We start from the raw sequence: 25,745 nt of genomic DNA, 5'->3' as shown, positions 1-25,745 counted from the left end.
AGTGAATTTGCATTCTAATTCGGGTGGTAAAATTACGTTGGATTGTACAGCAAGTTGTGCAGCAATTGGCGTCAAATACAAAAAAGTCCAAAGTTGACGGACATTTAACGAAAAATCCAAGGAAACTTTTTTAAGTAAACTTTTGCTAACGCAAACTGTGCCATTAGGGTAGTCATATTAAAATTTTCATTGAAGATTATGCTTTAATTTTTTAAATTATCAGCATATTGATTTTTAATGTAAAATTATTAAATTTTATAAATATTCCCCGACAAATTGTTTTAAACTGATGATTGTTAAAATTTGGCTGCGTTAATAACTACCACGGCTCTAACTTCAAACAAAAGTATATAAATCCTTGTTTAATATTATTATTTCGTTTTTTTGTTAAATGCTCAGGGGGTTATCCCCGGTAGTCCGACTCGACTGAGGGCCTCAGCTGAGCGCCAAATCGTTACTGCTGCGATGCATCATGAACAAGATGATCAGCATGCGCAGCAGGCCAAGTTTCTTTGCCTTAGGAGACGGAGGGACCCGAGAATGACAGCCTTTTGCATCCGCTATGCCAGAAACTCAACTTGCGCTGAACAAGTTGGTATTCTAGCAAATGCAGACACAAACGACTGTTTCATCCCTCCTAGGACGCCAACAATGAGGACGACAAGTTTGACACGGTAACCTGGATGAAGTTTGCCAATTTCGAACATGAGATCCTGATATATCTCGTGTTTGTGTTCTTCTTTAACCATGATGTTATACTCAGCAGGTGCCGAGAACTCGATGACATAAATGTCACGAGTGGTTTTATCGAAGAGCACAATATCAGGTTTGTTGTGAGCTATTTTCCGAGTTGTTGCGAATAGCACGTTCCAGTAAATACAACAACGGTCATTCTCAACAACTTGCGGAATATCTCCTGGCAGATAAGGCAGCACTGGTGTTTTGTCGATACCGTGCGTATGTCTAAGGTGGTACACTGTTAAAAAAAAAAGTAGATTTTTACTAAAAATGTATAGGAAGTTCCTTGCATATACAGTATTTGAACTTTAACATACAATGACAATTATTTAATTTACTAAGTTGCAAATGTATACTTCCATTACACGATTTTAAAATTACAACACTAGTGCTTGGTAAATTCACAAATTTAGTTTCGTAAAAATACCACACATGGTTTTATAAAGAATATTCAAATCGGTCTGTTCAAATTATTACACAGATAAGTCTGAAAACTACTAACCGAAGTAAGTGTCTTTCAGCAACATGATTTAGAATGTACAACACTACTGCTTGGTGAATTTACAAATCACGTTTCGTAAAAATACCATACATGGTTTTGTAAAGAATATTCAAATCCGTCTATTCAAATTATTACACAGATAACTCTGAAAATTACTAACAGGACTAAGTGTTTTTCAGCAACATGATTTAGAATTTACAACACTACTGCTTGGTAAATTTACAAATCACGTTTCGTAAAAATACCATACATGGTTTTGTAAAGAATATTCAAATCCGTCTATTCAAATTATTACACAGATAAGTCTGAAAACTACTAACCGAAGTAAGTGTCTTTCAGCAACATGATTTAGAATGTACAACACTACTGCTTGGTGAATTTACAAATCACGTTTCGTAAAAATACCATACATGGTTTTGTAAAGAATATTCAAATCCGTCTATTCAAATTATTACACAGATAACTCTGAAAATTACTAACAGGACTAAGTGTTTTTCAGCAACATGATTTAGAATGTACAACACTACTGCTTGGTGAATTTACAAATCACGTTTCGTAAAAATACCATAAATGGTTTTGTTAAGAATATTCAAATCCGTCTATTCAAATGATTACACAGATAAGTCTGAGAATTACTAACACAAGTAAGTGACTTTCAGCAACACGATTTTTAAATTTACAATACTACTGCTTGGTAAATTTACAAATCACGTTTCGTACAAAAACCGCACATGGTCTTGTAAAGAATATTTAAATCCGTTTGTTCAGATAATGACACAGATAAGTCGGAAAATTACTAACAGTAAGTGTCTTTTCAGCAACATGATTTCAAGTTTAAAAAACTAGTGCTTAGTAAATTTGTGAACGACGGTTTGTAAAAATACTACACATGGTTTCTGAAAACATATTCAAATCCGTCTGTTCAAATTATCACACAGATGTATCTTAAAACTACTTACATAAATAAGTGTCTTTCAACAACATGGTTTTAAATTAAAAACACTACAGCTTAGTGAACTTACAAAGTACGATCCATAAAAATACTACACATAGTTTTATAAAAAATATTCAAATCCGTCTATTCAAATTTTTACACAGATATGTCTAAAAATTACTGATCGAAATAAGTGTCTTTCCACGACATGATTTTAAATTTACAACACTACTCTTTGGTAATTTTACAAATCACATTTTATAAAAATACTGCACACGAATTCTTAAGAGAATCCAAATCTGTCTATTCAAATTACTACATAGATACATCTGCAAATTATACTTGACGATTCCAAAAGTTTTTTATCGACTGGCTTTTTATGATGTCTTAGTTACAATGATTTATAAAATCAAGGACTTTCTAGACCATAAAACCACATGCGTCAAGCTTCTGAAACAAGTTTTTTATTGGATTAAAAAAATTCTAGCCGATTAAATTCATGCTAAAAATTCCTAAAAAATTCGAACGTTTGTTTGATTTATCGATTTTCGGCTGTATATTATGTTATATATAGACAAAAGGTTTTTTTTTTATATAAGAAGTTTGTAACACAATACTTATTAGAATGAATCTTTATTTCCATTAGTTATGATGATAATAATAATCTTTATGATTTGAAAAAAGAAGTAGTAACTGTTTAATAAACTACTACGCAATACGAATCCTTTATTCTTCCTCAGTACTGGTAGCTTCTGGTATTATATTTTCAATCTCTTTTGCCAAAGAGAGAACTTTCGGGCTATACGGCGTAATTCGTTTTTTCTTCCCATCATGAGTTCTTTGGGATTTGGAGCCTGTCGGTGGATTGACGTTCATGAAAAATCTACAAAAATTACATTCGTAATTATATTATTAATCATTTTATTTGAAATAACAGAACTGAGAGCATAACAAAATGATTATGAGTTATCGCTAAGGTAACAAATCAGGGTAAAACAACAATGGTTAAAATGAGTAGACAATGAAATTATGACGAAATATGATATAATACCATCCAAAATATCTGCACTGAGAGAAAAGTATACTATTGCTCCGACCAGATTTTCTTGACTCAAGAATAATTTTCAGATAATCTTGTAAATAAATATTATATTTTGCATGAGAAGAATTTCTTGAGAAAAGAAAATGAAAACTTGATTTCACAGTTCCTGATAGACCCGAGAATGATTAAAATTGAATAAAACGAAAATCGAATATATCATATCAATTCACTCTTGTAACAAGAATTACACACTAATGCAAAAAATTAAAGGAGCAGAAAAATTTTATAAATTTTTTAGTGATTTTTGGAAGGCTGTAACTTGGTGAAAAATGATCGTATCGAGATTTCAAAAAAGCATTTTACAGCTTGAAATCTCTAGTCTTGGTGCATTTTTTTCAAAATTTTTTAAAAGCTCCGGTTATTGCGCAAACATGAGAAATACCGCGAGACAAAAAATTTCTAAATTTTTTTTTTTTTTCCGAAGAGCCCACGGACCGCGAAAAAATTCTTTCAACTAAACGAATGCATAGTTCGTTTAGCAAATTTATTCAGCTTCAAATTGCTTTTTTTGTAACCTCGTAGGACGATTTGTCGCAGAGATATCAGCCTTCAAGCAGAAAATGATCCTTTTGGCTTTGATCATCGATATTTCAGGTACCAATGATCGCACAGAAAGTTTAAGGGCGGCGGTAAAAACTTGAATAAATTCCCTTTAAGACCCTGTCATCATTTTTTGAAAAAAAATTTTTTTTTTATTTTTAACATCCATTCGAAGTAAGCACAAAAAAATGACTTTTTTTTGGTTTTTTAGTAAATCAACCGCTACTCTGCAAATATCGATAAAAAAAAATAATGTTGCCAGGGACTTTTTCAGCTTAATGTACCCCCAAGACCCCTGTAAATTTTTAAATTGATCCATCGAACCGTTTTTTAAGAATCATCGATCAAATTTTTGCTAAACAATTACAGGAGCAAGTTTTGTTCCTTTAATTGTGTAATCATCATCAAAATTAAAAAATTATTTTTTTTGGACTTTTCTCAAAGTTTTGCGTTGGTAACTCAGAAAATGCATGGAAATGACAAAAAAAATAAAAAATTTCCAAAAAATGTCAAAAAAAAAAATTTATAACAAAAAAAAAAGTTTCAATTTTTCTTTTTTTTTCGATATTTTTGACATTTTTTGGAAATTTTTTATTTTTTTTGTCATTTCCATGCATTTTCTGAGTTACCAACGCAAAACTTTGAGAAAAGTCCAAAAAAAATAATTTTTTAATTTTGATTATGATTACACAATTAAAGGAACAAAACTTGCTCCTTTAATTGTTTAGCAAAAATTTGATCGATGATTCCCAAAAAACGGTTCGATGGATCAATTTAAAAATTTACAGGGGTCTTGGGGGTACATTAAGCTGAAAAACTCCCTGGCAACATTATTTTTTTTTATCGATATTTGCAGAGTAGCGGTTGATTTACTAAAAAACCAAAAAAAGTCATTTTTTTGTGCTTACTTCTAATGGATGTTAAAAATAAAAAAAAATTTTTTTTTAAAAAATGATGACAGGGTCTTATAGGGAATTTATTCAAGTTTTTACTGCCGCCCTTAAACTTTCTGTGCGATCATTGGTACCTGAAATATCGATGATCAAAGCCAAAAGGATCATTTTCTGCTTGAAGGCCGATATCTCTGCGACAAATCGTCCTACGAGGTTACAAAATAAACCAAATTGAAGCTGAATAAATTTGCTAAACGAACTATGCATTCGTTTAGTTGAAAGAATTTTTTCGCGGTCCGTGGGCTCTTCGGAAAAAAAAAAAAAAATTTAGAAATTTTTTGTCTCGCGGTATTTCTCATGTTTGCGCAATATCTGGAGCTTTTAAGAAATTTTGAAAAAAATGCACCAAAACTAGAGATTTCAAGCTGTAATATGCTTTTTTTAAATCTCGATACGATCATTTTTCACCAAGTTACAGCCTTCCAAAAATCACTAAAAAATTTATAAAATTTTTCTGCTCCTTTAATTTTTTGCATTAGTGTATGTTCTATATAAGTATAAAAAATATATATCCTTGTTTCAAAAAATATTTCTCAGCAACATTGTTTTTTCTCGGAGTTTAATATTGTCATAAATTCGAAATCAGATATGGTCAAAAGAAATTTTAATATATACAAGATAATTAGGTTAAGTTGCACACAATATTTTAATGATTTCTTTGTTCATGTGAAGTCAACAATTAGTATTTATGACGATATTGTCGTTAAAAGATTATTAATGATTCAGTCTTTAAATTATTCTTCAAAAGCATTAAACTTTATTTGTGAAATTAAAAATTTCGCATTTAATATTTAATTGCGCTAAATTTTAGTTAACGTGACTAATCAACTAAAAACATCGGCTGAACGGGGCAGAGAGTGTAGATAGTATAATTATGAATAATAATCCGGCGCAATCTACTATTAAGTATGTTACAACAATTGACGATATTTTTTCTTGATATATCAATAAAGTAGAATGACAACTATTTCTCACTTATTTCAGCTACAACAAACCCATTGCTTCGATGATAGAATATGATGACTTGACTATTGTATTGTATATTGAATGTAAATAATTTTTCAATTTTGAAAATAAATACTATTATTTTTGTACTACTAAAAATGACTGAATATAACTATTGACTACTATATTAAAATACACTGTAAAAAATCGGGAGTGAATCCGGATTTAATTTCAATCCGAATTCACTTCGCCACTTGAAGCTCCGCAGTTTTAAAAAAAATCACTCCGCATGCGGAGTGAATTGTAAGTTTTTTTTTTAGCGAAGTGATCTCGGAGTGACGCAGATTTTATTTCACTCTCAATTCACTCCGGTCCGGAGTTTTAACATTTAAATTAATTTATATTAAACCATTAAACAGGGTGTGTGTGTGTGTGTGCGCGCGAGTGCGTACGTGTGTGTGGAAGCGCGAGAGTGTGTTTGTGCAAATGTGTGCGTGTGTATGTTTGGGTGTGTGCGTATGTGCAAATGTGTGCGTATGTGTTTGCGAATGTGTGTGTACGCGTGTGTGTTCGGGTGTGTACGTGTATTCGGGTGTGTGCGGGTGTGTGTGCGAGATTTTGTTTAGTGGAGTTATTGTTTATTAATAATATTTTCAAAACTCCCCTCCTAAGTGAATTTCACTCCGGAGAAATAAAATTAATAAAAAATTAACTACTCCGCGAAAACTCTCCTTCGGAGTGAATTTCACTCTGAGTGGAGTGAACAATTAAAAATTCATTTACTCCGGATTTAACCGGCATTCACTCCACGAATTTTTTACAGTGTAACATTATATTGATTAATAATTGGATTTTGTGTACAAAGCGTGAGAATCTTAGATTCTGTTAAGTGTCCCGTAACACCTCGCGTACTTATTTGTCAGTTTTTTTTCATACTAGTCAGTCATGAAGTTTTTGGTAATTATTAAACTCAAAAATTTACAGAAATATTTCAAATTACATAATACATGTATATTACACATTACAGGTAAATAATTCTCAGCTTTCAGAAAAAAATATCAAATTTAAAGTAAAAATGGTCACAAGGCGAGAAAAATCACTTTTTTCACTTTAATTAAAGTTTCGAGGGTCTTCCATTACTTGTAGTGGAAAATGAATATTTTTATCGGAAAGCTGCGAATTTTTTACAAAAAAATTGTAATGCTTGTATTTTTATAGAAAATGTTTTTACTATAGAAAAAATTTAATGAAAAAGTAAAAAAAAAAAAACCGTCAAAATTAAAAAAATCATGACTGTGAAAGTACTCAATATTAAGAGCTCAACTCTTCAGCGAATCTTTATTCTGATGTAGAGAATCATTCCACAAAATTTGCACAAAATCCGCTGGGGTCACACTCAAAAAAAAATTTTATTTGGTGACCTATATATATATTATACGTGCATATATAAATTTTTTAACGAATGGTATTTTTGAACTCCAATCAACCAATTATGATAGGTTATGATAATTTCTTAAAAATCGTGTACCTGAAGATCTGAACGTTTTTTGCGAAACGAAAATAAAAAAACTTCTGGATCTAGATTTCCGAAATGTTTCGCATGGGTGCTAGAATGTCAGCCGAAATTCGCAGCCACCCCACATTACCCCTTAAGTCACCTTTAAGCAGTCAAATTACATAAATTTTTTAAACTTTCGTTGCGTGAAATAAGTTCCGATCGTCAGGTACATGGAAAATCGACTGTGAGGACGAATACCATGCCTAGATTTTAGAAAAAATCTACCTAACAATGCGGAATTTCGAAAAACTTTATTGGTAATAATTTGTCAAGAATAAAGTTACCTACAAAAAAGTTCTCACAATATTTTGTAGTAAGTCTGATAGTTTCGCCGGAAAAGTAAAAAGATCTCGAAATTTACTATAAATTTGACTTCAAGCACAAATAATTTTAGAACAAATGGATTTATCAAAAAATGATATTGTTATTTTTTGCAGAGCATTCAATTTCATACACAAAAATCCGTTGATTGGTTTGTGAGCTAGAAAATTAAAAAAAAAAAAAAAATTTTCCGGTGTTATTCAAGTGGAAAATAGAAATCTGCGATGCGCGACCTCTAAATATTAAAATTAAGAGCTCTGGTTTTCATAGACGTCTTCATTTGGTACTCTAGAAATATTTCAATGCGGGATTTCAAAAAAAAAAAATAGTCGATTTTTTTTAATCAGTCTAATGTATATCTATTTAAACTTTACGAACTATCGAATTTTTTTGAAATTTTAGCATTTATAAATAATTTTTATCGATAGTAAATACTATCAAAGATATCAACTTTCAGTTCGTTACACCGTGTGTATCGCATCGAAAATCGATCTGGATGTAGTTTGTCTTGTTTTCATTCGAAGTTAGATTCGATTCGATACTGGGATTTTTCTCTTATTTTTAGAAATTTTCATTTACTAGATTGATCAATCACAAAATTTGACCTGTTTTTGATTTCAGTAAACCCTTTTAATTACTGCTATTATGTTAATTTAAATCTATAAATTTTCTGCGAAAATTTTTATGAAATTTGGTAGAAAAAGTCAAATAACCATCCTACTAGTCTTCAAAATAAATTACAAGATTAAAATACTCTTAGCAGCAATGAAAATCTCATTAACTTTGTAAATTGTATTTTACGATTAGTCACTTGAGTATTTTACAAACTATTCGAAAAACTAAGAATAATTAGAAATTTCGAAGCATCTTAAAAGCCACTAATTTGATCGTTATTTAAATTACATCAAATACAACATTCCAAAATTTATTCCACTGCCACGAGATGTGTTTCAATTATAAATTTATATTTGATAGAGTTTAATTGTTTATTTATTTGTTAGTTTATATATTATTGAGTTGGACTTGTGTATTTACTTGAAAAGATAAATGGGAGAGTTAAATATATTCTTTATTTACCGTTGAATTGTTTCCAGTGTGTTTGCAATTTTTTCTGGATAAGAGTATCCCAATATGAAGTAGAACATCATTATTGTTAAAATTCCGTCATTGAATTTTCCAGCAACTGGGACAATGATTTTCTTTTCAAGAATTACAAACATTTTTAAATTAATATCATGAATAGATGTTCCTGCGAAGAAAAAAAAAATTGTTACATGAATATATCTTCATAGGTTTTAAATTACTGTATAAAATTTGTAACACATCAACTTTTTGAAAATTTCATAAAAAAAATTGAAGATAAGAGTTTAGTTACCTTTCACTAATAAAGTAGGACATAAGCTTTTTGCTTTAGCACATAGAGCTAAATCATCGTCATCTTGCTGAAAACGAAAAATGTTGTTATTAAGCAGCTTGAATCGTATTTTTTAATGAGTACATTTTAATGAAAATGAAACATACGTCAATTGTTAAAAATAAAAGGTCAACATCTTCTTTAAACCATTTTGCGATGATAGGAAACACTATATTTATCAAAGGCGCATCATTATTTTGTGTTGCTGCTATTTCTCTTGCATTTTTAATTAGTCCGCAGAAGGATTTAGAACTGCCAGATTCAGTATTTTTCGTTTTAGTTTTTCTTAATTTAAAATTTCGAACCGTATCCCAGGATTGAACAAACTCCAATATCGAAGTATATTTAGCATTTAACTGTGCATCCCAAGTTTCACGCACTTGTATACCCAAAAGCCTGGATGCATGACTTAATAATACTTCGCGGCTTTTTAAGTACGGCCAGTTATCAAATAATTCTGGGTTTATCGATCCAGTATTATCGTTTATGTGCGAGCGAAGTAATGAGAATGTCTCGTCCATCAATTTGACCATGTCAAATGATTCTGTACTTGGATTTTTAAAAACATCAACTAACTTTATCCTCTTTCCTTCTTGGACGTCTACAGAATCTGATGCAGGTAAAGTTGGTAGAGAATCTACACACCCATAAAATCCAATATCTCGATGAGGTGCTGGCAGATTCTCACCTTCTGTTTCGACTTCATTAATTATTCTTTTTTTAACTGATTTCCTAGTATTAACAGCCTGATAAATTTGTTTGCTAAGTGATCCTTCACCGGATCCTAATCTTTTGCCATTAATTTTGTCCTCAAATGAATCAGGATATAATTTTACAAGTTTACGGCTAATAGTTAATGCAGTGCCCCGACTGGAATCCTTAAGATCTTGGAGCATGTATGTGGCTACAATTGCAACCATGTCTTTTCGGTCTTTGGTTAAAGGAACTTTACCTTTCTTACATGCGTCCAACAATCTGGTTGGAAATTTGGGAAGTAATGTTGAATGGAATTCCAATTCTAATTTATTTCGATTAATGTTAACATTAACCTCAGTCTTATCGCGTTCAGCTTCTTTACCATTGGATCCTAAAAAAGAAAAATTTTTTGTTTCAAAATAACGATCTCCAAAAATGATCAAAATATTATTTTTTCAATATTACTAGATGATGATGAGCTGTTTGATGAAGTAGCTGAAGAATTTGCTAACGGATTAGAAAAAGAATCATTCCACTCTAACCCTACTGGCAAAATAACCAGTATATTGATCAAGTTAGAGTTAGTAGCTAATTGTAGTAAAATATCATCTTCATCAACTTCAGTTCCATCCTCCAAGTATATCTGAAATGAAAAAAAGTTTGTTTTTAGATCAAATAAAATATCATTCTGATTCAAAATTATGATTAGAATGAAACGAAAATTTCCATTAAGTTTAGAATGTAATGTAATATAAATCAACTGAATAAAAAATATTATATAATTATTTCAATCTTTTGTATTTATCAACATGTTGAAAAATGAAAAACTTGTTGAATAAATTTGGTTTAATAGCAAAAAAAATATTGAGATATGTACCTGAAACTCCTCATTTGTTGTGATTTTCAGTTTGATAATAGCTTTGGATATTAGGCCAGCTATGCTCTCAGCTTCGATGCAAACTTTTTTGGGATGGTTATAAGTCCGAACTTTGAAAAGCGGCATTTCAGCAAGCTGTCCATTTAAATGATAGAATAAACAATATTGAGATAAAAGTCGAAAACGATTCTATAGTGTATTACACACCAAGGGAGAAAGTAGGGTATTCCAATTTCGCGTGTGTAATTGCCTACCCGTTTCGAAGACGAGGGTGGTAAAGACACGCAGATTGGAACATCATACCTTCCGACGTGACGTGTATACTATTTTTCACCAGATTTACACCTGAAAGTTTAAATTTTTATCTCCACTTGGGACGATAATGGTGTATGCGCTAATTTTTATCATTAATGTTCTCATAAAAGAAAAAAACGTCTTTCTTCCCTCTCAACAGGGCAGAAATTGAATTTTTCAGTGCTGGTATGGTGAAAAAATATTTTTTTGATTGAAGTCAATAATTTATGGGTGCAATTTAAATTTTATATGTAATTGTCTTTATTTATAAGCATGTTTTATAGAATACAAGTTGAAGCATTTCAGTTTATTGTATTTTTATTAATTCCGAGTAATTTATAGACATATATATGTATATAAATATTACGCTGATTAAAAAATTCGGCTATTTATTATATGTCAAAGACACACTTTCAAAAGTTTCAGTAGGGTAAAAAAAACATGCGTTAAAATTAGAGTTAAAATCAATATTAAAGTACTTCCTGATTGCAATTTTCTATTTTCCATTAAAATAACACGAGAAAAAAATTTTTTAATTTTTTAATTTTACAGCTGTTTTATAGAGAAACAAATGCTTTACAAAAAAAGTTCTCTTATAAATTTTTTATTAATTCAATATTTCAAAAATTATTCGAGGTCACAGTTGAATCTATAGGATTTTTTCAATTTTTCGACTTTTTTAGTGAAACTATCAGACTTACTAAAAAAAGTTATAAGACCTTTTTTGGAAACCGTTCCATTCCGAATAAATTATGTCTACAAATTTATAAAAATTCTTTAATGCTCTTTAGTTATTCGCATTTAAAATTACTCAGTTCCAAAAGTCGGATTATGGCTGATTATAATTTTAATGCAAATAACTAAAGAACATTCAAGAATTTTGAAAAATTCATCAGACATAATTTGTTGGAAATGAATCGGTTTATAAAGAACGTCCTCTAACATTTTGTAATAAGCCTGATAACCACCAAAATATTCGGAAAAACGAAAAAATGCTATAAATTCAATTTTGACCTCAAATAACTTTTGAAATATCGAATTTATAAAAAATTTACTAGGCTTTTTTAGTAGAGAATTAAAATCTCTATAAACAATTGTGTTGGCCTTTTTGGTTTACTATTTCGTTGAATTGTAAAATTTTTAAATTAAAAAATTTTTTTTCCCATGTTATTTAAATGGGAAATGGAAAATTGCAATCAGGAAGTACTTAATATTGATATTAACAACTCTAATTTTAACAGGCGCTTTTATTTACCCTACTAAAAATTTATAAAGTGTCTTTAAAAAATAAAAAAATGGTCGAATTTTCGAATCAGTCTAATATACATATCCTAAGTACACTAATGATTTTTATTATTTACTACAAAAACAATAATTTTTAAATTTATAAAAATGAAGTTACAAAACCAAATTTCGGTTTGACTATCGTAGATGATTTATTTTTGTAAACATGGAGTTTTTGTGTATTGTATAAATCTTTTATAGGTACACATTCGTAGCGTAACGTTTCGCCTAACTCATATCTCCGAGTGTGAGGATCGAATTCTGTTTCCAATACCTCCACAATAAAAAATATTTCATCTTCGTTGTGTAAAATAATAATTATTTTTCCTATTTCAATTCCATATTGATAGTCTTTCTGGAAAACCAGTATCGCATCTTGTTTCCGATACGACAAACCGTTTAATTTTATTTCGTTACACTCAAACAAAGTTTCATAAGAACTTATACTCTTTACAATTTGTTGTATAGATTGGTTATATAAAAACAAATTAAAATCAACAGAATTAAATACTTCCGTATCACATTGTGCATCACCACCCATTCGAATGTAGCTTTGGAACAATTCATGCTTTATACTTAGGGATTTAGTGATATTTAAAAAATTATGCAGTAACCGGATGCATTGCTTGAAAAAACTATGTTTACTTTCAAATCTGAGAGTCCACACTTTAATCAATGGTCCGAACGCCAAAATTAAACTAGGATAATGTGTTAAATAGTGATGCTTGGGACGAAGTGGTTCATCGAAAGCAGTTGATCTTAATAAAATATATTCTTCAATTATTAGTTTTAGGTAACTAATGCAAGAAATATGAATAGCTGGTGCACACACAATTTCTACAATTTCATTAAGTAATAGTACACAATTCCAAACGTCATCAAGTACATTATCAATTTTATCGATAACCATTAAGGGGAATAATTTTTGAAATGTCCAGACTTGACACGCTCCACCAAGAATTCTATGTCCGGTTTTTGAGATAGTGCATGGCTTATCTTTAAGATCATCTTGCGAATATTTAAACGAATCTATTCTGTCATTAAGTTCCTTCAATGTGAAGCACTTTTTTTTAATGAAGTAATCAATAAATAATTTTAAATCGTACGCAACTACTCCTTCAAATAAATCATGTCCTAAACAAGGTGGTAAACCTGGTGAACATACATGATAATATTTCAGGCGGTTAAAGGCGGAGTTAAATTTAATACCTTCGCAAGAATAAGCAGTTTTGGTGATTTGACGTCGACTATTTTTGTTCTTTAATTTTTGTAAAGATTTTTGTTTATTATATTTTTCAACATTTTTAACAGATTTTTCATAAGATACAATAGATCGTTCTCTGTAAGACTTTAAGGCACCCTGTTTACGATGAAATTGTACTCTAGACATAAGGCAGAATCTACAAAAATATTTAGCTTTACTGAAGTTTTCAAGAAAACCACCCAGAGAATGACTGCCCAAATTATCACCAGAGATAAAAACTACGGAACCTTTAAGAATTTTCCCATTTAATAATTTTATTCCCTCGTCTTCTAATTTTTTTAAATCATCTACAATTCTGCCATATACTTTTTCATGATTAAAAAATTTCTCACGACATAAAGCAACTAGTTGCATTGAATTTGTGCGTGATTGAACATGATCAGGAAAGTTACCAATATTCATGTAAATTCCTATAATTTTATACTTGGACTTTGCACTTCCAAGAGGATTTGCGACTTCAAACGCATCTTGAAATAGGATTATTTGTAAATTTTCTGGATTTTTTGAAAAAAAAGCATTTTCTTTAAACACTGAACCGTCGGTATAATTTCGTAAAATCTTATCAGCGATACTTTTATTACATTGTGGTACAATTGATAACGATTTATGATGATTAAGTTGTTTCTCTAAAGTTTCCAAAATTGGAACATAATGGAAAAATTTATGACTATTTTTATCATTTTCTAGTTTGATTTCTATTGGATCAACGTACGGAAAGTTTTGTTTATAAAAATTCCGACGTTTATAGTTTGTTTCTAATTTATTTTTGACATTCAAGAAAGTATCATTCGAAAAACATTCATTTATAATATCATCTACACTTTCAGCGGATAATTGAGTTTGTTTTAAATGTGTTAATATATTTGATTTAATTATAGTTTCGTTTCGTTCCTGCAAATTACAAATTTCTTCTACGATACATTGTACGGTTGATATGGGAATAAAAAATTTAGCTTCTAGCTTTAAAAAAAATTGAGCAAGATTTAGGAGAAACAAATTATCACATTGATTTTGGTTTTCTAGTTCATTTGTATCTAATAATATAGATTCATTAACATTTGTGTCAAAATTATTTGAATTATCATAGTCAAATTCATCATGTAATTCAATTAACTTTTCGGGAAGAAGTGAAATTGGTGGATTTGGAATAGTAACTCGATCATTTAATGGAGTCAATTTATGACATTTACTTAAATGCGATGCAAATGAATTAACCAATGTATAATATTTTTTGCAGTTAACATGAGGACACTGAATTCTTAATCCGTCTCGTATATGATCTTTTAAATGTTTAATTAATCGAGGAAAGTCTTCGAATTCTTTCCTACAGCTTGAAATACTACAAAATAATGTTCTGACTGAAGTTTGACTGAATCTATTCAATTGAGAATTTGGTTTTTTAAGTCTCTGATTATGAGTTCGAAATAAGTGAGCTCTCAGGGATGTTTCTTGTTTAAAAATTTTGTTGCATTTATTAAAACCACAAATGAATTTGGTGTTTAAAGATGAATGCAATTTACGATGATCCAAATGAAGTTTTAGTAATGACGTTGTAAAATGACAATATCGACAATGAAACATTTTGATCTGTGAATATATTAAAAGTTGTAACAAAAAAGTTTAAAAATGGGTAATGATAATTTCAGTTCGTCAGTCATAAATGTAATATCCAAGTTAATAATTTTTCTTTCATATTATAAGTATTTATGTTAAGTAAGTAATGCTTTGATTAAATCGAATGCCTTCATAATGTGGAAGATGATAAATTTTATTTTTCAATAAAGTAAAAGACCTAATAACCGATCAGAGAACTAGTACTGGATCATTTCATGTATTTGTTCATCTATATTTAATAAAATTCAGTGAATATAGATAGACAAATACATGGGTGATACGGGTAATAGTTCCCTGATTAGGTACTGGGTTTCTTACCTTACTGTATAAGCGAGTTTGATACAACAGAAACGTTTTACAGGCTTTTTATATTTATTTTGTACGTAGTTTTAGATACAATAAAAAAAAAATTTCTTTGAAAAATTTGTTACGCCTAGTTAGCAACATATTTTTTGACGGTTAAGGGGCTAAAATAATGGTGGATAATAAATTTTACAATAAAACCAAAAACAATAAAATAGAAAATTTATATGCTTAATAACAAATATAGGTAATCAGAAAGTTTTATATTCCATTTCTGTTTCATATGAATAATTACTAAAATTTTAAAGTGAAAATTTGAAGTTTTCTTTCATTTATTGCAAATAATTCAATCTTTAATTATTTGCTTCAAAATCATCAAATTTTTTCAATAAAGCATTGTTTTGTCATTAAGCTGCTTATGTGTCTCGTAAATAATATTAAGCAATAAAAAAAACTTATTAAATATAAAAATCACGGTGCAACAAAATTATTTTTTTTTGCTATTGAGATAATAGAATGAAAACTATTAATAGAAAAAAATAACTAGTTGCCCTAAAAACCGCAACGATAATATCGAATCTCACACCTTAAATTACATGGATATTTTGTTAACAATTCAGTCTATTAAAGCAGGTGAATTAATCTCATTTAAATATAACGAATAAATAGCAGTAACTTATAATATTATTATTTTGATACTCAATATTTCTATGAGCGATATATTTTTTAGATTTATAAAGTCTAGGATTTCATATATTATTGGCAAAAAAATTATCAGAACATATTTAATCACAATAATAAAGAAAATGAAGTAAATGAAATAAAAAAAAAAAAAAAAAAAAAAAATTGCACGTCTTTATATGTACAAAATATACATGTGCACTTTTAAATTTTTTCATTTTTCAGATTATATTCATAAATATTAATTATTTTTCCATCTGACCAATTTTTATACTGACACATGCCTATAAAAATAATTTTATACAAATACAAAAATCAAAGGCACATATTTCTATTCCTAAATACTACATGTGCATTAAAATTAAAAAAATTTTTTTTATATAAGTAATATATACGAGCAACCTGCATTCACTACGTATCTGTCCAAATATCACTATTAAATTTATAAAATACGCAGAAAAAAAGGATTTCTTCCCGCAACAAAATTTTAATTTGTATCAAGAAATTTTATGCATTACCAACTAAGGTAAATGTACCAATACCGGAACGACGAAGGGTATACGACTGACTTTTATCGTTTTAAAATAAACACATAGAATAGACATTTACCTATTCAAAAATAATCAAATTAGTTCAGTTTTCTTAAATTTAATATAAAAAAAAAGTATTTTTTCTATGACACCCAAAAGACCCAATACCGGAACGCTGAAATAGCTTCGTCCCAATACGGGAATTCGGTTGTCCTAATACCGGAACAGTAAATAAAATGAGTTATTTCTTGCATTTATTCATGGTGAAAATATTAACAATTATTAAATAATACTAATGTAAAGCGAGTGTGAATGAAGCAGACATCAGACAACTTTAAAATTATAAATAAATAAGATAAATAATTAAAAAAATAATATTTGTAAAGAAAGGACTATTAATTTCAAAATTTTTTGAATGCGCATTTTTAAAAATTTTATTTTATTAATTAGATACTCGATTTATTAATAATTTTAAATTTGTCTGATGTCTGCTATATCACACTCATAATGTAAAATGTATTTTAAATTTTTAAATGATTAAATATTCAATGAAAATAAATATTTTGAACTGAAGAATAGAAACAAAATAAATCATTTGACGTTAAAAATAATTTTTAAAAAATCGGTCTATCGGTTGACCCTGCGGGCCAGCCCTGAAACTTCCCGCTATTTTCAAGCTCCTTGAGCTCGAAAACTTTGTTGTGAATACATTTTCGAGCTCTTTCGAGCTCTTAAATATAGTTAATAAATAGTTCGACATACTTCAAACAGTAAAAAATATTTTTTTTTTATGATATACTATTCAAATAAAAAAATTTACGTATATTATTCAAATACAAAAATGTTTATAAAATTTTAATACACATGTAGTATTCAGAAATACAAACATGTGACTTTCATTTTTTTACTATTTACACTGATATACAAACGTAATTTTTTTTTTTTTTATTTCATTAAATTGATTTTATTTATTATTATGATAAATATGTGTTCTGATAATTTCATTGAATAAAAACAAAAATGCACGAACAGAGCATCTAAAAATAATATAAATAAGTAAATGTTATTAATTTTTATCAATACACCGAAAAAAAGATTTATTTGAGCCAACTAAGATTTATTCGAGCCAAAGATATCGTATATTTGGATATGGCCAAATAAATATTTAATTGTGAGAAAGATTTAATATATTTGAGTAGTTCAATTGCGTGAAATAAGTGATTTATTTGTGGTAAAGAAATGATCCAATTGCTACAAATAAATAAGGGCTTCAAATATATGCATATTATCGCCAGATTTTCGGTTATTTGTCACAAATTTAATATCTTTACTTGTGGTAATATATCAATTGCTTACCACAAATAAATTATATATTTCCGTCAAATTATAAAATTATTTGAATTAATTGTCATATTTTGTTGTATCAAATATATTTATTGGTCATCAAGAAATAATTAAAAAAAAGCCACAAATAAATTGATTTATTTGGGACAAATATTTCTTTTTTTCAGTGTATATATTTATAGAGAACTCATGAAAGTTTTAGTTTTAAAATTATAGCTTTAGAAAAACGGTAGATACAAAAAGTCAAAAATAACTGAAAAGATATTTTAAATACGCGCCATTATCACTTTTTTAACTTCTGGTAAGTATACTCGCGTTTCTCGCAGAGATATCGATTGTTAAAGTTTCGAGTTGTCATATGTCTGCTACATTCACACTCATGATTCTGAAGTTAGCCGATGTCTAATACGTTTTGGATTTTCTTCAAACCGATAAATAATAAAAAAAACAAAATATTAAAAAAAATTGCACCTGTAGATTTTTTAATTTTCTGCATATGCGTTTTTTAGTTTTTATGTTTTTTAATTTTTTAATTTTTTTTTTTTGTAATCGATTCGTTGAAAAAAAAAAAACACGAAAATTTTAAATTGTCTGCTAACTTCAGAATCATTCACACTCATAGATTTTTGGGTTATTATAAACAAAAGTCATATATTATAAACAAATTAATTGAAAAATATGAGTAAATGTATCTGACAATTGGAAATTTAAAAATGTTGTAATAAATAAATAAAATATAAGTACAATAAAAATTGAAAAATCCTAAATATTTAGATAATTGAAAAATCAGGACACGCATTTTTTTAAATTTCATTATTCTATTTAATTTATTTATTTACTTAAAATTTATAAATTTTCGCATGTCTGCCTCATTCAATGATCCTAAAGTTAACAGACAATTACTAATTTTCATATTTTTTTTTTTAACAAACAATAACAAAAATAAAAAACTAAATATGCACTTGTAGAAAGTCAAGAAAACTCTAGGTGTAATTTCTAAAAATATTTTTTTTTATCATTTATCGTTTTAAAAATAATCAAAAAATTATTAGATGTCAGCTAACTTAAGTATTATCACATTAACACTCATTTTAAAAATGCATTTATCGAAGTTTATAGATCTTGGACGTGCAAAGCTTGAAGAAAATTTTGCGTTAATTTTTCGTTTATTTAAAAAAGGAAAAAATAAAATTAATTATATTATTTTTATTATCACATTACTATATGAGTATGAATGTCGAAGATATGAGACAGTGTATGAATTTTAAATAAATGAACGAAGTAATTAAAATAATGAAATGTAAAGAAATGCGCAAACGGATTTTTCATTGATCTGAATGCGCATTTTTTTATTTTTATTCTATTTACATTTTATATATTTGATCTCAAATTTAAAAAATTCTCACTTGTCAGTTACATTCACACTCATCATTACTATTTGTTAAAAAAGATTAACATTTTTTTAACGAATATTACGTAATGCTGAACGAAAGCATTCAATGGCGTCTTCATAACACGAATCAACGTGATTTGTATAACCAGACGAATACATATATCTTAATAATTCAACAACTACCCTGCGATTAAAGAAAGTTGTAAGAAAATACAACTCAATAGAAGTGGCTCGGTTTTATAAAAAACTTAGATAAAATTTTCCAACTTTGTGTTCAAATATTTTTACAAATTTAATAATGGAATTCATGGCCGATTAAACTATCACTTTCTGAGTTGTGAAACGCAACAATTGGATTAAATCTCTTATTTCAATTTTAACTATAATTTGGTACTTATTTCGACTTATAATTAATAGAAATTCATATTTACCTTTAATAGAAATGAAACAAAATGAAATGAATTTAAATAATATAATCGTTTTGTCTAGAACTTAATTTTTTTAAGATGTCACGAATAAGAAGAAAGAAAGGCTAGAAAACTCTCAATGTCTGTAAGAATTTATGTTTACACCATATCACAATTTATTAAATAGAGGGCAACACTTTCAAAAAGAAGAAGCGCAACCTACCGGCAAAAGTTTTAACTTCACACTGCATATAGTTTGACTAGCGTAATACTGTGACTCAGCTAGTATCAAGTCACATTGAACTCGACCATTTTACTTAAAAGGGACGAAGGCACCCGAATGATATTGCCACAAATCCAACTGATACTACAGTTTATGGGATTTACATTAAACGGCGTACATTACATGTCACTGTTTCTACAATAGCATCGTTGCTATTGTTTTTGCTGGCGTATTTCTTATCGCAGGTTATATAAATTATAAACTTTAACGTTCATTTTAAATAAATGAATAAAATACATATGAAACGTAAGTGCTGTGTAATTGGGTGTATAAGTAACTGCCAGAATATGGCAGTAAAATATTACTGTTTCCCAGGACGCACATGGGAACATAAGCGAAAAAGTATATGGATTGCTAATACACAAGAAAATATGTGAGTATAATATTATTGTTTTTGTTTATGTTGTTATTTATTATTTACAATAAGTCATTCCGATCAATTTTTTGATAATCTTTATTTATTTCATTTCATGCATAGGTTACGTTTTGGAGTAACAATATCTCCGTCATGAGACCTGACTACTGTAATAAATTTTGCATAAAGTTATCAAGGACCAATTTTTCAATCTAAGTTTCTTTTAACCGTGTATTAATTATTATTGCTGGTATATATTATTAATATATAGGTATACCAGCAATAATGATTTAACCCCGGATGAATAAAAATCCGGATTGAAAAACTTGCCCTAATTTTAAAGATGAAATAATTTATAAATGAGGTTTTGGATTATTTTAATAATGTTTTAATAATTTGATAAGAAATGAGTAATTATTTCGTTTTTATAATGTAATTTTAAATATTTTATATTTATCTAAAAAACAATTAAAATCTATTGTATATTTTAAATTTGTTTAATTAAAATTTTTTTAATTATTTTATTACATATCATTCTAAATTCTGAGTTTATTATAAATTTATCTTAATTCAACTACAAATCGAAATGGTTCGTTTTTTTGGAAAATGAAAAATATAAGAATTATTTAAAACAAAAATTTGTATTTCAGTTTAACATGTGTCCTAAGAATATTATTTATTATTTATGAAAAAATAGCATCATAACAAACAATATTAATTAATACGGATGTATTATAAATAATTATCACTATAGTTATTGTAAAAATATAAAATTTTAAATTAATTTTGATCTCATATTGGAAATTATATGAAACTCTATACTTCGTAAGTTTTATTGGAGTAATTTTACCATACTGTGTAAGAAATAATTTACAAGAATAAAAGAAGTTTTAATTAAAATTTGAGATATTTAAACAAAATGAATATATTAACGTGGATAAAATTGATTTTAAAATTTGAATTTCAAAATACGTAAAATTTCTCATAGACTGTCGTGAAAAAAACGAAATATTTTATTTTTGCACTTCTATATACATATATATGTATTAGGGTGTTTCATATTTAGGCGATATTTTTTTTCTTTTTGTCCTACCTGACAAACTAATAGTTTATGGAAATAAATATTCCCGCTTTAAAAAAATTCTAAGTTAATTAGGGGCTTAGCGCATCGAAAAATTCGATTTCTCGTTAACATGGGAAATCGAATTTTTCGATGCGCTAAGCCCCTAATTGGCTTCGAATGTTTTTGAAGCGGGAATATTTTTTTTTTTTCCATCAATTATTAATTTTTCAGGTAGGATAGAAAAAGAAACAAATATCGCCTAAATCCGAAACACTCTAACATGTATATGTTACACTAGTCCAAAAAAATCATTTTTTTTCTTCGTCTCATATGAGATAATATTATCTCAAAATTTTTTCGAAGATATAAAAAAAAAATTCTTGCCAAAGGCCAATGTGGCATTTCAATTCTACCAGGCGCTCAAGCATTTTTTTATTTTAAAACATTTTTGCAAAAAATGAAATTAGATAAACATACGTTAATATTAGCTTGCTCTTGAAAATTATTCATAATTGACCGTTTATAATTAAAAAAAAAATTTGTTTATTATATTATAAATAGTTTAATAAATTTATAAATAAGTCGTGCTGTCACTGAAAAATTACTCCAGAAAGCTGAAAATCGTTCCAGAATCATAGGAATTCAATAAATTATCTATAAGTAATGTCAATTACTGCCAACCTTTGTGTTATAGCTATCCTCCTTAGAATTCATTCCGTTGTAAGTATTTAAAGCCCGATAACTTTTTACCACTTAGAATTACCATGAAACTATTTCAGAGCTTTTTTGTAGAGAATTAAATTCCCTATAAGAATTAAGCACTAAAATAGAAAAAAAAATTTTGTCGTGGTTTTAACTGAAGAAAACGAAAGAAAACTGCTATTTATATGAAAAAAAAAAAATTGAAATATGAAGGTGACTTTTGGCGAGAATTTTTTTTATACCTCAGAGAAACTTATGAGATGATGGGAAAAAAATTTTTTCTATTGGACTGCTCTAATATATATATATATATATATATATTAGACTGGGCCAAAAAAATCGACTATATTTTTTTTTTTCGATACTGTGAAAATATTATTCCTGATGACCAAAAATAATTATCGTGCAAGTTTGAGCCCTTAATATTGATATTAAGAAGTGTATCGTTACGACGATCAGTTTTTTGACAGAAGTTTTATTTTTTACCCAGAACTCGTAAATCATCTATCTGATAAATTTGAGCAATGTATATTCTTAAAGGAAATTGAATTCCCTACAAAAAAATTTCTCTTAGTAAATTGAAGTAAAACGAGTGGTTTCCTTGTACCCGTGCCTTAAACATTGATTTGTTTTTTAAATTCTTTGTTTCTCTTTTGAATTTTTGTAACTACTAGAAATATTAATATTTTTTGTAGTCAAGATACAAATTCTTAAAGGGAATTTAATGCTCTACAAAAAAGGTCTCTTAACATTTTTTGCTAAATTCACTCCTTCGAAAGTTATTCAGGTCATTGATGTCGTTTTGACTCAACTTCAACCTTAAATAACGTTCGGAAGAGTGAATTTAGCAAAAAATGGTAAGAGACCTTTTTTGTAGAGCATTAAATTTCCTTTAAGAATATGTATCTTGACTACAAAAAATATTAATATTTCTAGTAGTTACAAAAATCCAAAATAGAAACAAAGAATTTAAAAAACAAATCAATGTTTAAGGCACGGGTACAAGGAAACCACTCGTTTTACGTCAATTTACTAAGAGAGATTTTTTGTAGGGAATTCAATTTCCTTCAAGAATATACATTGCTCAAATTTATCAGATAGATGATTTACGAGTTCTGGGTAAAAAATAAAACTTCTGTCAAAAAACTGATAGTCGTAACGATACACCTCTTAATATCAATATTAAGGGCTCAAACTTGCACGATAATTTTTTTTGGTCATCAGGAATAATATTTTCACAGTATCGAAAAAAAAAAATATAGTCGATTTTTTTGGCCCAGTCTAATATATATATATATATATTAAGTCTTATTTGATTATTAAAACTTTAAAAAATATAAAGTCAAAATGAATAAATTTGATTGAATTTTGTTCATATTTTCAGGAATCAAGATAAATTATGGAAGCCAACAAAGAATTCCCGAATTTGTAGTTTACATTTTGAAGGCGGTGAAAAATCAAATGATCCACGAAAACTATCATACAACCCAACAATTTTTCCATGGGGAAAATCAAACTCAGTTTACTGTACTTCAGGTAAACCTTTACTTTCACCATCAAAGGAAATGAACATGAGTATGGAAAACTTCTCGAAACAAACGAATGAAATTGAGGTCCAAACAGACTTCCCTAGTGATTATTCCAGCGATGATTTTTGCGAAATCTCTTGTTGGCATGATTCACTAAAAAATATAGTTTCAACTCAAATATCAATTAGAAAAAAAAAAAATTCTGAACAATCGACTCAAACTTCAGAGGATACTGTTAGAAATGACCATGATCATAATTTTCATTTTAAAAATAATGTTGGCTTTTTAAGATTGGAAGACATTAAGGATAATGGAATGATGAAACAATTTGGAGGTACCACATCATCGTTTTTTGAAAATTTGCTGGACGATATTAAAGTAAATAATACCAATCACAAATTTATAAAGAAAGTCACAAATGAAAACCGATTGTTATTGTTTCTAATGAAAGTAAAGCTAGGATTGAATTTTAATGCACTTGGGTGCATATTCAAAATTTCTAATGTATGTGCCTCTACAATTTTCCATAATATTTTGGAAGCATTGAATTTAACAGCAAAGAAATTAATTAAATGGCCTAATAAAGAAACAATGAAACAGAATATGTCTCCCGTATTTTATCAACACCCGAACTGCCGTGTAGTCATCGATTTTCTTGAATATCGACTGTATACGACACCTTCAGTAGAACAACGGGCACTCAGACATTCAAGTTTCAAGGGATATTTCGTGGTTAAATTTTTAATAGGTATCGGAATTAACGGCGAGATAATATTTATATCCCAAAGTTATGACATTCAAGCTTCAAATTGTTACATTGTTGAAGATTGCGGAATTTTGAATTTATTGGAAACTGGCGACGAAATAATTACTCTAAAAGAGTTACATGAATTACGATCTAGAGAAAACCTAAAAAAAATTGAATTTAAATTTATTCCTGTTAAATGTAATTATTTAACGAACATGAGTAAGAAAAACAATGATCGTAATACAGAATTAATAATTAAATATATTGATAGAATATTTACAAAATTAAAACAATTTCATATTATGGATCACTTAAATACAAAATTGTTTCCAGATATTAATAAAATAATGTCAATAGTTTGTTTATTAGCAAATAAAATGGAATGAAAATCATTCAAATTCTTATCTCGACTACATTAGCGAATAAAAGAAATTTAGTCCTCTAAATATATTGGCTAATATTAATTCTTCAATCAGTTTTTAATAGTCTTTAAGACCCTGTTCGACATATTTTTTTCTGATCTTAATGTCAAAATAATTAATGATATAATGAAATAATAATTTTGGTTATAATTTCAGTCTGCCTATAAGATAATTTTTAAGTAACCAAAAAAAAAAAAAATGAATGTTATCTAGAAAGAATGTGGAACTGCGTCCAAAAGTTCCAAGCCATAAACATCAATTGTATAAAAATAAGATAAAAACTGTGATACGTTTTTTTCAATAACAAAGAATATTTAATAAAAATATGAATTTCAACATTATTGTAAATTTTTAATGTTTATATAAACTCAAATGTATGTATGTATATCTAAATAATGGCACATTAAAGAGAAAATGACATTTTTTCAGTCTGTAAATTTAATAAATTAGTTGCTTAGCAGTTATAGAAAAGATTGAAATACGAGCTTTATGACTCAGAAAAAGCTCCAAATTACAGGTTTCTGCTCCTTATATTGACAGAATCAACAAAGAATGAGAGCCCAGACAGCATTCAAGTCAGAATGACTGCTTTACGACGTCCTTTTGAAGGCGTCCTCAAGAAGTCTTCCAATGACTTCTTAAAAGCATCATTTTTAAGAACTCTTAATTAAGAGTTCTTGAAGACTCCACTAATAATGAAGTCAAAATTAGGAGCTTCTTAAAGACGTCATGGTAAACTCATACTGAAGTCTTATTTGCGACGTCAGAAAAAAGAACTCTTTGAGAACTATTTTTAAAGTTGTCTTACTGAGTTCGCTAGGTGGCTCATTCAACATCTTGAGAACTTCTTAAAGACATCTCTAAGATGTTGATGAGACGTCCAAAATCATAAATAGGAACTCAATCAGTACTCATCAAGATGTCATTTTGCTATCTGGAAGATAATTGG

General features: G+C 28.2%; 2 protein-coding genes across 2 annotated transcripts; one reads left to right on the top strand and one right to left on the bottom strand.

The window, feature by feature from the left end:
- Nucleotides 1–2,877: 2,877 nt before the first annotated feature.
- Nucleotides 2,878–19,926, bottom strand: LOC130672863 (uncharacterized). The gene is made up of 7 exons (XM_057477630.1): nt 19,719–19,926; nt 10,581–10,715; nt 10,169–10,346; nt 9,115–10,094; nt 8,969–9,035; nt 8,671–8,842; nt 2,878–3,057 (listed from the first exon to the last, which is right to left on the bottom strand). Exons 2-7 carry the CDS (start codon nt 10,704–10,706, stop codon nt 2,901–2,903), a joined length of 1,680 nt encoding a protein of 559 aa, XP_057333613.1. The 5' UTR covers nt 10,707–10,715; nt 19,719–19,926; the 3' UTR covers nt 2,878–2,900.
- On the top strand, nt 19,866–25,105 carry LOC130672864 (uncharacterized). Its single transcript, XM_057477631.1, has 2 exons — nt 19,866–20,350; nt 23,482–25,105. The coding sequence occupies exons 1-2, from the start codon at nt 20,202–20,204 to the stop codon at nt 24,758–24,760; spliced, it is 1,428 nt and encodes a 475-aa protein (XP_057333614.1). The 5' UTR covers nt 19,866–20,201; the 3' UTR covers nt 24,761–25,105.
- The last annotated feature ends 640 nt before the right edge of the window (nt 25,106–25,745 follow it).

This window comes from Microplitis mediator, chromosome 8, assembly GCF_029852145.1.
Source record: "Microplitis mediator isolate UGA2020A chromosome 8, iyMicMedi2.1, whole genome shotgun sequence".
NCBI classification, from domain to species: Eukaryota; Metazoa; Arthropoda; class Insecta; order Hymenoptera; family Braconidae; genus Microplitis; species Microplitis mediator.
Note: the sequence above shows the minus strand (reverse complement) of the source record. Positions and strands in the feature narration are given on the sequence as shown.

Excerpts from the sequence above, each read along its gene's own strand:
- LOC130672864 (XM_057477631.1), top strand. The coding sequence starts at position 20,202 with ATGAATAAAATACATATGAAACGTAAGTGCTGTGTAATTGGGTGTATA. Across the intron at positions 20,351-23,481 it reads GCTAATACACAAGAAAATAT|GAATCAAGATAAATTATGGA; the intron begins GTGAGTATAATA and ends TCATATTTTCAG.
- LOC130672863 (XM_057477630.1), bottom strand. The coding sequence starts at position 10,706 with ATGCCGCTTTTCAAAGTTCGGACTTATAACCATCCCAAAAAAGTTTGC. Across the intron at positions 10,347-10,580 it reads CAACAAATGAGGAGTTTCAG|ATATACTTGGAGGATGGAAC; the intron begins GTACATATCTCA and ends TTTTCATTTCAG. Across the intron at positions 8,843-8,968 it reads TCCTACTTTATTAGTGAAAG|GAACATCTATTCATGATATT; the intron begins GTAACTAAACTC and ends TTTTCTTCGCAG.